The sequence below is a fragment of the Agelaius phoeniceus genome, chromosome 3 (assembly GCF_051311805.1).
Source record: "Agelaius phoeniceus isolate bAgePho1 chromosome 3, bAgePho1.hap1, whole genome shotgun sequence".
Classification (NCBI taxonomy): Eukaryota; Metazoa; Chordata; class Aves; order Passeriformes; family Icteridae; genus Agelaius; species Agelaius phoeniceus.
The window spans coordinates 82,916,850-82,931,941 of record NC_135267.1 but is presented as its reverse complement, the minus strand read 5'-3'; the positions used below and the strand labels follow the sequence as shown (position 1 = coordinate 82,931,941).

General features: G+C 35.5%; 1 protein-coding gene across 3 annotated transcripts in view; it reads left to right on the top strand.

Annotated features, from left to right (window-relative positions):
- CNST (consortin, connexin sorting protein) overlaps nucleotides 1-15,092 on the top strand; it is a 46,749-nt gene that overhangs the window by 10,992 nt on the left and 20,665 nt on the right. For 2 of the 3 annotated variants that reach the window (XM_054629166.2, XM_077175745.1), the window contains 3 exons: nucleotides 2,884-3,321; nucleotides 9,800-10,005; nucleotides 12,938-12,968. In XM_054629166.2, the coding sequence (XP_054485141.2) occupies nucleotides 2,934-3,321; nucleotides 9,800-10,005; nucleotides 12,938-12,968 (625 nt within the window). In that variant the 5' untranslated portion in view covers nucleotides 2,884-2,933. Of the gene's footprint in view, nucleotides 1-284; nucleotides 342-2,883; nucleotides 3,322-9,799; nucleotides 10,006-12,937; nucleotides 12,969-15,092 lie in introns of those variants that run through there. The other variant, XM_054629167.2, reaches the window with a different exon arrangement.

Below are 15,092 nucleotides of genomic sequence, written 5' to 3'. Positions count from 1 at the left end.
TAAGGAGTCCTAAGGGTTGTAGAAAGGAATAGATTTTCAGGGCTACTTTTATTTGGAGAAATACTGAGTTTCAAGCAATAGACCAAGAAATGTTGTGCTTTCCAGCTTCTCAGCTAGAGAGGGACTATCGCTTCAGCCAAATGTTCAAAGGAAGTGAGTTAACATTTTCCATCAGAATGTCAGCTTCCTCTACAGCAAATATCACTTGTCAAAAGCATCTTTTCTCATTTTTCACAATCAAATAGGAAACACTTTGTTCAAATGCATTTGTATTTCTCTTTCCCTTTGCTGGCTGTTGAAAGGATAAACTGTTTTCTACGGATAGAAGCAAGACAGTGGTGGTAGGGCATTCTGATTTTTTAATTATTACTGTTAAAACTAATTGCTCATTGGGTTTGGGCAATTTACTTCAACCTCTTTTGATGCATCATTTGATCTATGAGCTGGGGAAAGCAGCAGTAGTTATTATTTCATGTGGCAGAAAGACTAAAATGTGAACCTTTCAAATATAATTCTGTTTGGGATTATTTTTTTAGTGCTTTAGAACAGGTATCAATAAATCAGCATAACTGTAGTATGGGTGTCTAATAATATCTAGTTCTGGTTCTTTCTGCTCTGATTAAAATTCTGTCCTCCTCTTAACCTGTATTTTTTTTGTTTAATTCTCTTTGAGAGAAAATTGTTTGATTCAGGAGCATCCTTCTAGTGAACAGATGAGTTTTCCAGATAAGTCCTCAGTATCTCCTCTAGAGTTCCTTTTGTCTTTCTGGTGCTCAAGGAAAACCAATTATCACCTAATGTGGCCGCCAAAGGAAAATGCAACTTTCATCTCTATGTACAATTCATAATTCTTCTAGACTAGGATAGAATATTTCCATTGGAAGGGACCTACAGTTATCACCTTGTCCAACTGCCTGAGCAATTCAGGGCTGACCAAAAGTTAAAGTGCGCTGCAAAGAGCGTTGTCCAAAGGCCTCTTAGATGTCGGGGCATTGCCCACCTCTCTAGGAAGCCTGTTCCAATGTTTGACCGCACCCTTAGTAAAGAAATGCTTCCTAATGTCCAGCCTGACCTTCCCTGGTGCTGCTTATATGTTTTAGGGTAGGCAGTCATTTTTGTTAGACTGATATGGCTGGAAGTGCTTAGCCAGTTCTTCAGGTTGGAAGCAGAGATGGAATTGTCCTGGGTGCTGCTGGATTTTGCTTTTGTATTGCCCAGCTGGTGTTGGCTTGTTGCCTTCTGTGTGCTTCTCTGGAACTCCTCACCATCTATTTAACCAGGCCTGTACTGTGTGTGCTTGTTTGTGAGCATGTTGCTGGAGACAGTGTCAAAAGCCAGTCACAGTAAATCACATCCATTATTCCCCCTTCTTCTGCCAAGCAAGTCAGTGTTTTGTAGAAGCACAACTTACCCATCATAAATCCATGCTGACTGCACCTCATGGCCACCTTATCCTTCAGATGTTTGAAAATGCTTTCTGGGCTAACTTGCTGTAAGACCTTCCACGGACTGAGGTGAGGCAGAGCAGCCTGTATCTCACTAAATCCTTCTTCTTCTTCTTCTTGTGCCTAAGATAGCAGTGAGGTTTTCTTTTTCTTTTCTTTTCTTTTTTTTTTTTTTTTTTTTTTTTTTTTTTTTTTTTTTTTTTTTTTTTTACTCAGTCCTTTTAGCAGCAATGAAATTTATGAAGGAATAATTTGGGGAAAATCACTTTATTAATTGTTGTCAGAAATATGTTTCTGTGTATGAAGGAAAGCTTACTTATTCTTTGGCATTTTTTCCATTTTTCTGCAACTTAATTCTTCTAGCAAGTACAGTGAAAGAGTATCTTGCAAATTTACCAAGTGTTTATTTCATTTACTCAACTTGTGTATACCAAGAGTTGAGAAAACCTGGTGAAAACAGGTATCCTAAAATGTACTTTCATTTAAAGGAAAGCATAGGAAGCTGCTGTAGGAGGCTTACCTAAGCTCTTCTATAATACAAGAGTGCTTGCTGGTTCTTGGCTTCAGTATTTAAAACGTGAGCTAGATCTAGTGAGGTGTTCATAATGGAGCTGTATTTCATGTATATGTTGCTAAATTAAACAGCAGTATTGCCGTGCTTCTAAAGGCTAAAGATAGGAACAGATACAACAATGATCCTGTAACATGTAGGTCTTCTGCTAAGTTTCCCTTTTTTTGTTCCCCGTGAATGTGTCTAATTGCAGCATTGATTGGAGTTGCACCTTCACAAAAAGGGAAAATTGACTCCCGCTGAGAGTAGGTGGGGGTTTTGGTTTTTTATCAACAAACCATCTGCTTCTGTGTATACTGAACACATGTTGAATGTTTTCTTGAAAATAATGTGACAATTGAGGCAATAAACAAGTTCTACTTCCATCTAATTCTGATAACACAGTTAATCTATCTGCAAGTTTGATCTGATACCATCACTGACAGAATTAAAAGTTCTACTTTTATTCCTCCCTGGTTTATTTTTATTTCAGGCAAACTATGATCTTACATGACAAGAATGCTTTTGTTTTAGCCATGGATTTAAAGGGGGGGGGGAAGGGGGACGTGAGGTGGCTTCTGTTTATCTTTTTGTTTTTCTCATTACCTCAGCTGTAACAACAGGAGCACTGTTGTAAAGATCAGCTGTGTTTTTGCTCAGGTAACTAGAACAGTTGTAATTGGATAAAAATACAACTTTATAGGGTTTTTTGTATGTAAATATCCCCCACGCTAAGACTTTAAGTGAGTCAGTGAATGAAAGAAATCCCCCTTATTTTTAAGTTGTATCACTTCGCTAATGTGAGTCTTTATTGGCTGGCACTGGCTGACATTATTTATCTGTTATACTATACATATTGTAAATGCTTCATTCCATTTTATATTTTAGGTCTAAAAATATCTGGAGGGAGATTAAGTGGTTCAAGAAGTAACGCTCTAATGGATGACAGAGACTTTCCACCAAATGATCTGCAAATAGACTCAAAGGACAGTCTTCCTGCTAACTACAGGGTAGAAAGTTTGGCATCTCATTTGATTCCTTCAGCTGATGAAAATGAAAATCAACTTGACAGTGATGGGAATGAAGTTCTGACCAGTAGCAGCATTGCTATGGGACGCCAGGATAAAGGTGAACAGGATAACATCAATAATAATGAGAATATGGACAGTGGAGACTGGATCCCAAGCTGCAAGGAAAGTGAGACTGAGAGAAGATCTGTAAATGTCCATATGGACCCTCAGCTGGAGGAAAAGCCTGTTACAGAAAAACAGCCAGGTGGAAAAAGCAGTCCAAGAAGCAAAAGAAGCTCCAATAAAAAATCGAAAGGTACTTCATTTTAAATTTTTTTGTTCTGTTTATTTCAGAAGTAATACTGTAGTTTAAATCTGTGAGCTAATAAGAAATCTATTTTAGGTGTTGTACTAATTATTTTTAGCATTTCACTAAAAGTTTGGTGGGTTTTGGTTTCTTTAACATGTTTTCACCTTCTGTATTTTAAACAGTGGCTATGTAGCAAATGTGACACACCAAGTAAACAGGAGTAGAGGGAGGTGCACAGTGTCAGTACGGAAACTGGGCTGGTGTCCAAATCAGAATGGACAGAAATTCTGGCATTACGGTTTTGCTCATTTGGGCATCATGGTCGAGTGCAACATTTTGGTGTCCTGATCCCATGTCAACATTTCAAATCTGGCTATGAGAACCAAATAGCTTGATCTTGCCCTGCTGTTGTAAAATTTACATACATTTTTCAAAGCTTACCAGATAGGCCTAGGTTGTGTGTTTTGGGTAACAAACTGTTTAAAAATGTGTTCCTACCAATTTTTGATGTTTCTTTTTCTTCAGATATTTTGGATGTGAATTGGATAAGGCAAATGTAATGTTTATTGCATGTTCTTATTTGAAATCCTTCTTCCCTTTTTGAAGGAGCGGGATTTAGTGTAACAGAATGTGTTATGTTAGGTTTTTGCCATACATTCTAAAGCTTATGTGTCATAGTGCTGTATATATTAATTAAAATCAGTATGTTTCATCCACAGGTTTCTTTGAAAGAACAGCTTATTCATGTATGCTTTTTTCTATGCATTTTAAATGAAGTAATTTTCAAATATAATTTTTCTCCTAAATGGCAAGTATTTTGTGACCTAATTGGAAAACTGATTTTAAGGGATTATAGACTAGGTAAAGACAGGAAAGGAAGGAAGCCTTACATTCCATATCTTGTACAAATAGGCAAAATCTGAAAAGAAAAATTATATTTTCTAGTAGAGATAAAAGCATTCTGAAATCTGTTATTACAGGGAGAGTGATTTCTCAATAACTTTCTTCTGCTCTTATTAAGTAGATTTATTTCACCTGTAGATTTAAGTTTTAGTAACAGAATAAAATAATTAAAATGAGATTGGCAAAAGTAATTGAGAACCAGTCATCTGTATGATGGGAACAACAAAAACCAAGTTGATGAAAAGTTATACATACATGTTGACATAGGTACCTGAAGCACAATAAGAGGAAGAAAAGGAAAAAATTCACCTAAACACTGGAAGTTAAACTTGGCTTATATTCTTTCTCCATTACTTTGTATTCCTGTTGAATGAACTCATGCAGAAATACTGGAAAATTAGCTGTCCACAGTAGATTGAAGCTTTAAGACAAAATTTAGAATCCTGAAAATATAGAGAATTTCATGGATAAACCTGGCAATGTAGAAAACCATACAAGCGAACATCCTATCTGAAAAACTCTTTAGTTTTGTTGAATTCTTAGGAGTAAACTCTTGTTACTTTATTAGTAAAGTACCTTGATTGTTAGAGAGGAAGGTCAAAATATGAAATTAAATTATATCTCCCATTGTTTATGGCCTAATATACACTTAGTAATTTTTTTGGTACTCTCACATGATGTTTCTTCTGTTTTCACAAAATGCAGTTGACTGTGTCAATTTCTTGATGTTGCAAGTGTCTTTATTTTTGTGTCAATTTTCCATTTAATTTCCAGCACCAGCTATTTTAAATGATCCCTGAATATCTCATAACACCCTCTACATAAAGGTCCAAACTAGCTTTCTCCTCCTTATACCAACTCAGAGTTAAAGGAGAGAATAATCAAACTAGATGGGAAGATTCCTGAGTGGGTGACAGTGGGAGCAGCACACAAGCAAGCTGGAATATCAAACTAAGTACTTGTATGGCATGTATTGTTGCAATTTTTATAAAATAATATTTTCAACTGTTGAGGAATCATGGATGAGTTACTTTGACTCATAACTAAGGAAGAGATTTATGAATCTTTTTCTCTATAAGCACACCTGTTATGATTGCTGTTACATGTTGCCATTCTAGAAAAGATGACATTTGACTTCAAAAGCACATTGTTCATATTCCTCTTCTTGCTAGTGACTAAAGCAATTTATGTGGAAAATTACATTTTAGTCATCTTTGTTTACTTGTGACTTGCTCAGCACAATATTGGTGATCGTTACTGAAGCCAATCTTTCGCTCTCAACATGTTTGTACATTAGAAGAAAGAACAAGAATTCACACTTGCAATGTGTCTGAAACCCTCTAAATAGTTGTTTGTGAAGAATAAAGAGTCATAAGTTGGATTATTACCAGTATGTATATGTTTGGGATCTGTTGAAGCTAAAATTATCCTAGCTTCTCCTATCAGTAGACTGGAATGCAAGTTTAACAGTCACTGTACCTGGTTGAAGATCCTCCTGGTTCAATATTCTTCCCCTGACAGGGGCCAACAGAGCATTTGTAGGTGAGAGTAAAAGGACAAGGCAAACATGCAGTGATTTGTTTGCATGTTCTGCTCCCCATCTGCAGCAATCTCAGGACTTCCCCCAGGTGCAAATTGGTAGACTGTAATACTTTAGAGTGAATTTATCACCTGACTTACAGTTGCTCAGTTGCTTTTTGCATCCATGTCTGTGTCGTGGAATAGCAGTTCCAGGATTTAATCTATTTATTGTTTGAAGAAGCACCTCCTTTTAGCCCTCTTGATGCTGTAGGAGATTGAGAGGGGATGGACAAGTCTATAGCTCCTAGATCCTAATTTTTTCTCACATTCTTTTTGTATACTCATCATAGTTTTGAATGTATAATGATTATATCTGGTTAGGGAGGACTGGTGACCAAAGAATATGTGTACATTTTAACTGAAGAATTTAAACTTTGGTGATTATTCATAATGTTATTCCTTGTAAAGAGTTGTGCTAACTTTAGTGTGGTAGAGATAGTGATTCATCAAGTTTAATCTGTTCCGATACATTTTTGCAAAAATGGACTTCAGATTATCCATATTCTCTGAAAATAAGTTCATCTTTTTTCAAAAGGTCAGTCCTGGCATAACTTAATATTGTCAAATCATTATATGATTCCTTAACATGGTAACCTGCACTCAGTCTTTTTTCCCCAAGTTAAATTCTGCAACATATGCTTTTTCTGTAAATTATTCCACTCATTTCTTATAGCTGCTTGAACGTGGAGGAAGGAAGGAAGTGTTTGGGATGGAACTGGTTTTGAGGGAAATAAAATATAGTAATATAAGATAGCCAAATTATGCCATAATTTAAGTAATGTTATTTAATTTAGGGTTGTGTACCAAACCAAACTAAGCAAGATTTTGACCTTGCTCAATTGAAGTTGTATCTTTACCCCCAAAATTTTATCTCAAAATCTCTTCTCTTAAAAATGAATAGTTTTTAAATACTTGCTGGTCTTTTTTTCTTTTTTCCTCAGTAATTCTTGAATGAATCAGTCTGAAATAGCTTTCTGTATTAGGTACCAAAGAATGTTTAAAAAAAGAAATTGCCATATGTTTCCTGTACTAGAAACTTCTGTTACTGGTGACTTAAGCTAGTGCTGAATATGAAAATTCAAATTTATATAAAAAAACAGAAGGCAACATCCATAATTTTATTTTGATAGCAAATCACTCATACCTTCACCTTGGATTCATCCTTGGGCAGGTAACAAAGAACATCTTAATTTCATATACTTGCAGTACTGAAAAAGAGAAAAACCTGAGACATACTGAAAAAATGTGGGGTTTTATTCAAAATGTGTCAGCATTTGATCTCTTCCAGGCAAACATGGGGCTGCTTCTGTGAGCTGTTAGGGAAGTTGAGAGAAAGTTTGCTTCTCTCCCTATCTTAGGAAACATTGGCACACCCAACTGGGTGTAGAAGAGGTCAGTTGAAACATTTGTGAGTCTGGCAGAGCAAAAACTTGAACCTGGCTCTTTGCCACTGACCTGCTGAGTGCTCTGGCCACTGATGTCTTCTGTGGCTTTTTGCACACATTTTCATAAAGGCTTTGGTTCCATTCTGGGGTGGAGTACATATCAGTGCTTTATAAAGTGAAAAAATTAATCCTTCCTTATTAAAAATCAGAAATATATGTAAGATACCTGTATCTATCTGCTTTGGACAGTAAGATTGATTGATTCCTGGAAAAAGTAGAGTGCTGTTTTCAAAAATGGGGGAAAAAAACCAAATAGAGATCCTACCCTATCACACCTTTATGGTGAAATAGCATTACTAAGTGTTACAGTAAAAGTTCTTTGTTGTAGTGCAACTGAGGCACAAATATTGTCTTGTGTTGAAAATCAAACAAGTTAGAATTAACCCACATAACTGTAAAGCCTCACTTTCAAAATCAGGGTGGAAATTTGAGGGCAGGATTTGATTCCGAATGACAGCTCAACCCTATGTACAAATAATGTACAAATAACGCAGTTTATGAACTGTGTTAGCAACAGTATCATGAAAACATTAGTATTAGGGTTTTTCATGAGAGTTGCTATTGAGCATGCTGCAGTCAATGTTCATGTTTTGATATGACAGGTGATTATTAACTGCTAGTAAAGTGCAGCTTGAAGTTTGGTTTCTTTGTTTGTTTTTCTGAGAGAAAAGGTTTGCCAGAACATGAGGACCCTCTTTTCTGGTTTCATGATAATGTGCTAAACAGGAAGCTGTATTTTTAAAGACAGCCTTAATTCCATCTCTAGAAGTATTTCCTGGTTTGTATCTTGCATCCAGTTGTGTCTCTTGTTGCTTTTGGCCCACAGGAAACCCAAATAAATACCGGAAGATCAGACATGTGCATTAATTTTGAAAAAGCAATGTTAAGTTACACCCATATTTTTTCTGGCAGTAAGCCCTGTGAAAATAGCCACCCACAGAGATTATTAGTAGTCCTAACTTGGATAGTTTACTAAATAAAGAGTTTAAATAATCAAAAGTAAAATGGTGGAACGTTCCATGGACAAGCTAATGCCTTTCTTATGTCCTAAATCTTAAACCTGAATCATCATTATTGGGTTTCAGAGGCAATGAAATCAAAGGGGTCTGAAACAGAGTGCCCAAGCTGAGGACACAAAGGTACTTGAAGTAATGCCCTCAGCTGTCCATCTTTCAAATGATAACATGATTTCAGAAAATGTTGATTGGGGAACATTACTCATTAAAATTTGAGTTTATCAAAAGTTTATTGTGCACATTTCTGTGGCCAAATTCTCTAAATTGTTTTAAATTTGGGAATTTAAATTCCCAATTGTGGGAATCTTTTTAAGTTCAGTCTTATGCAAGCGTGTGAAATTCAATGTTTTATGGAGAATTAAAGAGGAGTTTATTAACTGTTGGAATCATCTGTAGTTTTCTGGTTGCTCTGTGTTTTATAGGAAGCTGTAATTTATTGCTCTCTGATCTTTGTGAGACACTGATCCTGTCAGTATATGGGTAGTTGATTTCTCTCACTGCTGCTGTCACTACTATTACTCTACACTTCTTTGTTAATCTCATTTAACATTTTCTCAAAACTATCATATTCACGATCAAAATAAATATGTTTTCATTTCCAACAATAAAATGTGGGATTTGCATCCAGAAAGATTTTTTTTTCCTGTAATATTCTTGTAGTGTTATGCTTTACATTATTTTTCATATCTCCACCTGAATGCCTGGCTCTTTTTGACTTCTGTAAAGCTGGAGACAGGCAACAGTGAGCTGCCAGGAAATGTACCATGGAGAACTTAGTTTTCTGTCTAGCAAGAAGTTCTGGGATCTAAATTCAGTTTGCACATCCTTGTGTCATTGTTGCCAACACAGATCAGCACTACTGCCTCTTTCCCTGGACACCCAAAGAAACTATCCAGCTACACAGAGCTACATTTCCTTTTCACTCAGCAGGAAAGTCCCCTTAGACATCTCTCTCCTACAGCAGAAACCCACACTGGCATCATCAGCTTCTTTCTATCCTTTAAGATCCTGCAGTCACTGTGAGGAGCCACTGTGTTACCATCTAAAATACAGGAATCCATTGAATTGTCCTTCCTCTCTTGTGTCTGTCCATCCCCAGGACACCTCCTTGTCTGAGGTCCTTGGCAGGAGCAAAGAGACAAACTGACAGCCTCAGTCATGCTGCCCTCACCTACCTGCTATTTGCCCTTTCTGAGCAAAACTGCATTCTAAGCACTTTTAGGTCATCCTGGCCTCTTATTAGTAACTCTGTATAACACTTTTTAAGTGTTCTGATTATTTTCCCCATAAGTGAAAGCAGGGTCCCATTTAGGAGTGTACAAGTGTATCTGATGTGTGTTAGTTTGTTGTTGGGTAGGTGAGCTGACAGTGAGACAGACCTGTCACAACTGATTTTGACAAGGCCAGCATTTGGTTTAGTAGCAATGTTGTTTAACATACTAGGTTTTTATTCATTACATTCATAGTGAAATTTCCTAAAAAAGCAACTCGATGTATTTTTTTTTTTAATCCTAACCTAAGTACTTGTCCTTTTTTAAGGCATTTCTACAGTGGGAGCCACAACAATCCAGGAGGAAAATGCTCTTAATACAGAAACAGATTTTGTGCAGGCTGAAAGTGCTGTTGAAGCAAAGGAGAACTTTCATCCAAAAGACCAAAAGCAAACATTGCAGTCTCTTTTCTCTTTGCTCCGTGAAGAGGTTGAACAGATGGATTCAAAGATACTGCCCCTGTGTCTCCATCAGGTACTTTCTATGATTTTGAGGTGCTGCACCCAATTTTATTTTTATTTGAGACCTTTGTTCATTAGGGAAAATACGTGTAAATGCAATTTATACCAATACTCATATCTAGACAGGATACTTTGATGCATAACAGATGGTCAAGGCAAATATCTCTTCCAAGATCTTCTAATATTTCTTAAATAAAATAAATTTAAAAAAAAAAAATTGCCTTATTAATATAATCTGTAGTTAAAGGAAACTCTTAAGGATGGGTTTCTAACTCCCCAAATGGTGAAATTCATTTGGCAGGAAGATTTAGCAATATCACTCTTTAATCTACCTTGAATAAGGTTTGTAAGACACTGGATTAGTTACAGAACAGCTACCTAAATAAAAATTTAAGTCTGGAATTGTTTTTACCGCTGCAGGCATCTTTCTAGCATAAATTTTATGCATGAATATTAAGATTCAAGGTTTTCTTAGTGTATACCTTTATATTAGCATGTTGCCACACCTGCAACACCAAAGGGAAGACTGTGGTTTGAAAAGCAATCTTTCTTACAAACTGGCCAGTGTGTTGCTTTTTTTTTTTTTTTCTGGAGGTTATGATGCAGAATGAATATGTGGATAGAACATGATGCAGTATTAATGTACAGTTGTTGTTTAGTTGTGTCAGACTAACAGCAGACTGGAAGACCTTTTGCTTGGCTGTGATGTCTGTTATGGGCCATATGTTGATACTATACCTGTCTGATTTGGCTTAGCTGCATTGTCTTTATTTTGGAGGATATTCTATATTTCTAAACTGCAATGACATTGCTGCACTCATCTTTTTTGATACAAAAAAGCAATTTTATGGGAGAAAGAGGTTTCACTTTAGGATTGCACATTATAGATAATCCACATTTGACATGGAATTTTAAATTATTTTTCTTTATCTATGCTTGAGTGAAGATATTTGATATTGTTCCTTAACCTATGAGAAGCTTAGCTTTAGGGTTAACAACTTGTGCTTTTAGCTTCATCAAATTTGGTGGTTTTTCATGAGTCAGTACAAAGGTCATTTTTGGAAAACAAGGTAGGGCAAAAACTTAAAATGCTTTACAAACATCAGGGGAATCAATTGCACATGATGGAGGTTGTTTTTTAGATGAGGAAGCCAAACCCTAAGGGGAAGAACCTTTTGAAAGTCATACAGGATCTGTGACAGAACTGAGAACAAAATCTGCATGTTCAGATTGAAATATGTATTCAAACACTCTCTCCTTTTTCCTATAAATTCTCAAGCATTTTGAATGGAGCATTTGAAAGAAAGCTGAAGGAGCTTACAAGGCCCCTAACCTGTTCCTTTAATAGAGGACGGGAAGGGGGAGGATTTTAAGTTTAGCATTACTGTAAAGTGAGTCTATTGAGAATTTTTTCCCTTTCTAGTGAATTAACCTGTCATCTTTAGACTTTTTTTTCAGATTTCTAATGCAGCCTGACAGTAACATTAAACCAAGTCTATCAAATACTCTGCTACAACATTATTTTTCTATTCTCTATGACAAAATTCATTGTAAAATTAAGAGCTGTGTCAGATGTTCTGGAGTATTAACAGTCCATGGTGTTTGTGTTGAATATTTAAAGACTATTGGATAATAGGGTTGTTCTAAGAGTCAACTTCTGATTAAAACAGGATGTAATTTTTTTTTCCTGTCTTGAATGGGATTAATTTGATTTGTTTAGAACTTGTTAAAGAATCTAAGAGGTATTTTTATATAAAACATGGGTAGAGCTTTGACAGCTCCAAAAATTCTTAGGAATCTATTGTGGACAGCAGACAAAATGTGCAGATAAAGAACATTAAAAGTCACTGACCCATTCTCTCTTGAAGGTACTAGACTCAGAATGGTCTAGTGGTTAGCAGTAAGGCTGAGAGCCAGGAAATACAATTTGTAATCTAGACTCCTCTTCAAGCTGCTGTCGTTTTTGAGCAATCATCTGCAGGCTTCTACAAAAATGCTTATTTAAGCCCTCCATATCATGACTACTTAAACTGATATGTCCCAAAGATCTTGAGAATTTTTGAGTGCTCCCACAGAAGTCATTGGGGAATCATCTGTGAGGTGCCTCAACCTGAATGTTCTGGTATCAGCATACCTGCAGTCCTGGACACATTTTGCAAGCTCTGCCCTTGCCTCACCATGCATGGCACATAGGAAGGCTGCCAAAATTTGCTGTCCCCAAGGAGTGATTAGTTGCTGCTTATAAAGTTCACTGCTAGTGTAGAGCTCTGTGGAATACTTCTGAGGTTTATATTTTTTGTATTTCATCACATTTACAAACAAAGATGTCATTATTCCTCAGCTTTTTAGGAAAGCCTGCACAGTTTTGTAACAAGCACAAATAAGTTATTGTTGCAACTCTCAAATATTTTTTGTTTACAGGAAAACAAAAGACTCTTCTCATCAGTCAGGAAACCTCCATTTGTGTTTTAAACCATTGCAATGTAATACTCAGGAGAGTGCAGCAATGATCTTAATTTGATCCAACAGGAAACATTGGTCAGGCACAGAATTCAAAATTTTGAACTGGTATCAGTAAAAATAGTACTTCTATTGTAGGTAATTTTAAAGCTTTCTATTAAGATAAGTAAAAATGTTTCTGAAATAATTTTTACAGTTGCAGGAACATGAAACCCTACTAAGGTTTTTTGGTTTTGTGGAATTCTGTAAATTACACAAAATCAAATCTGTTTTATGTGAGAGGATTTAATGTTTCTGTGGTCTTTGATACTCTTTTAAAACCTTTTTCCTAGAATAGGAATACATGTATTTTGTCAGAACCTTCATATATTACCCAAACTACATAGGAACTTGCAAACTAGATGTTTAAATTTATGATAATAAGTTTATATTACATCCTTGCCACTGTTATGAGAATTACAGATTTTTTTTTTCCATTTTTGCAGATAGCTGAGACCTATTTTCAAGAGGAAGAATGTATCCTTTTACTTGCAGAAATTGTTGCACAGTATTAAAATAATATGGTATGATAAAACATAAAAGTCCAATGCTTTGTTGTTAACTCACATCTTGTGGGTCAGGGTTAGAAATAAGTGAACAACCATAATTCACCAATGAGTGAATACACAATATGCTAGCAAATCCTCCTTAATCAACTGGAATGTGAGATAAGGGATAAATTCACTTCCAACAGCTGTACTAATGCCATCATTAGTAGCTGGACATAAGCAACAAAGTAAGAAAACATTTTCAAAGGACTTTTGTTTTTATAAGATAATTTCTTTCTAAATATTAGTAAGTGGGAAAATGTCCATTTTAGAGATAGGGTATGTATTATATCACATAGAGTACTTACAGTAATGATAAAATTGTCACAACAGTTTATTAGAATATGTAGTAAAAATGTCTAGATTGGAATAAAAATAGCAAACACCTGGAGCTGAGATCAGCAACCTGCAAACAATATCAAAATGGTGTTTGACAAATGCTAATCAGTCAAAATCATATCAAGGTAGTTTGAAAAACTGTTGTAGGAAAATATGGGTACTTGCTTCTGGGAACAGTTTAATAGTCCAGTTTATTTTGATTTGTTTCTAGATAATGCAAGTAAGTTTGGTCAAAAAATTGTAATAGTTGAACTGCTGATAATTATTCTGATATATTTCAGTAATTGTGTGATAGAATAATAATATTAAACCTCAAAGTTAAGTTAGACATTTATAAAAGGTGGACTGGGATTTCCTCTTTGCTTCAAAGGGAAAGTGATCAGATTATAAAAAGAAGATGCCGTGGTAAGCCCTTAAGGTATATGTGATTCACCAAGATGCATAATCTATTACAGAATTTGTGCATACAGATTATTTCTTTATTATGTGATTTGTACAAACAAAATACAGCAATCGGCAATTGTTTAGCAGGCTAAGTAACAAGGCATAAGAAACCTAGATAAATTATGTTAGCCTGTAGATAAAACCAGAGAGCTAACAGTTGCAGTGTTATAAAAGCAACATATGAAATAAAATATCCATCACAGTTTTAGAGGACTGTATTTTTGTTTTGGTTCTCCTAATTCAAAAGTGTCCATCATAAAATGTGAATTGCACAGCACAAATTAAAGGCATGGAAAAATTCTGTAGTAATTTATGATGCAGGAGGGATACAGTAAATTTAAAATATAAATGGCATGGTAGAAACAGTTCCTCTTTCATTGGAGTTGCTTTAATTGAAAGGCATTCTATTTAAAGCTGATCAAAGGAAATATTTTTTAATGCAATGTACACCTGATGTGTGGAATTCAACACCACTATATAATACATATTTATGAAGGATATCTCCACTGTACCTCCAGCCATCAGTTTCCTGAGGTTAATAAAGAACTTACTTGATCATGTTGCACTGTATTAATTATCCATGACAGACATTTTAATTCATCCAGTGTGGAATCTCATATTAAAAATAATTCAGGGTTTGTTGCTGTGATCCTCTAAGGCTCTCTCTGTGATCTGTAATTCTGTTTCTAATAACAGATTTCCTGAAGACAGGGAATATTCTTTCCATTAATATTGTTGTTCATAAGCCATGCTATTGCATGAAGCTAACCAGAATAAGAACTACTGGTTGTGTTTTTGTAATAATTACTCCAGTGTTTTAATTAGCATGAATAATGGAAAGTGGGTTTTCTGTATTGCTAAGAACCTCGTTCACTTCTGTCCTCATTGTATTGTAGAATTACATTTCAAATAGCTGATAAAACAGCTTCAAGCACCACAACTAACAACTCAGGCTTAGTGGAGCTAGCATTATCCTGACTATTGTAAAATATGTGACTTCAGTATACCTTTGTGAATATATTGATAACCCTAAGCATGGGGAGAGAGTTCTTCATATAGAAGAAAAGTGAGCAGAATCTTCAGGAAAACAAAAGGTAAACTCAGCAGTCCAACAGTGTAGTATAATGGTTGAAAAGGGGGGCATGTATTTTTCAAAAGTTGAAGTTGGATCACTGTTTTAATACTGTCTCCAGCTGGTCAGCAGAAAGGAACCATATTTTCAGTTAGTCATGGTTATTGGCATATATTTGTATTTCTTGCGAGATACGTG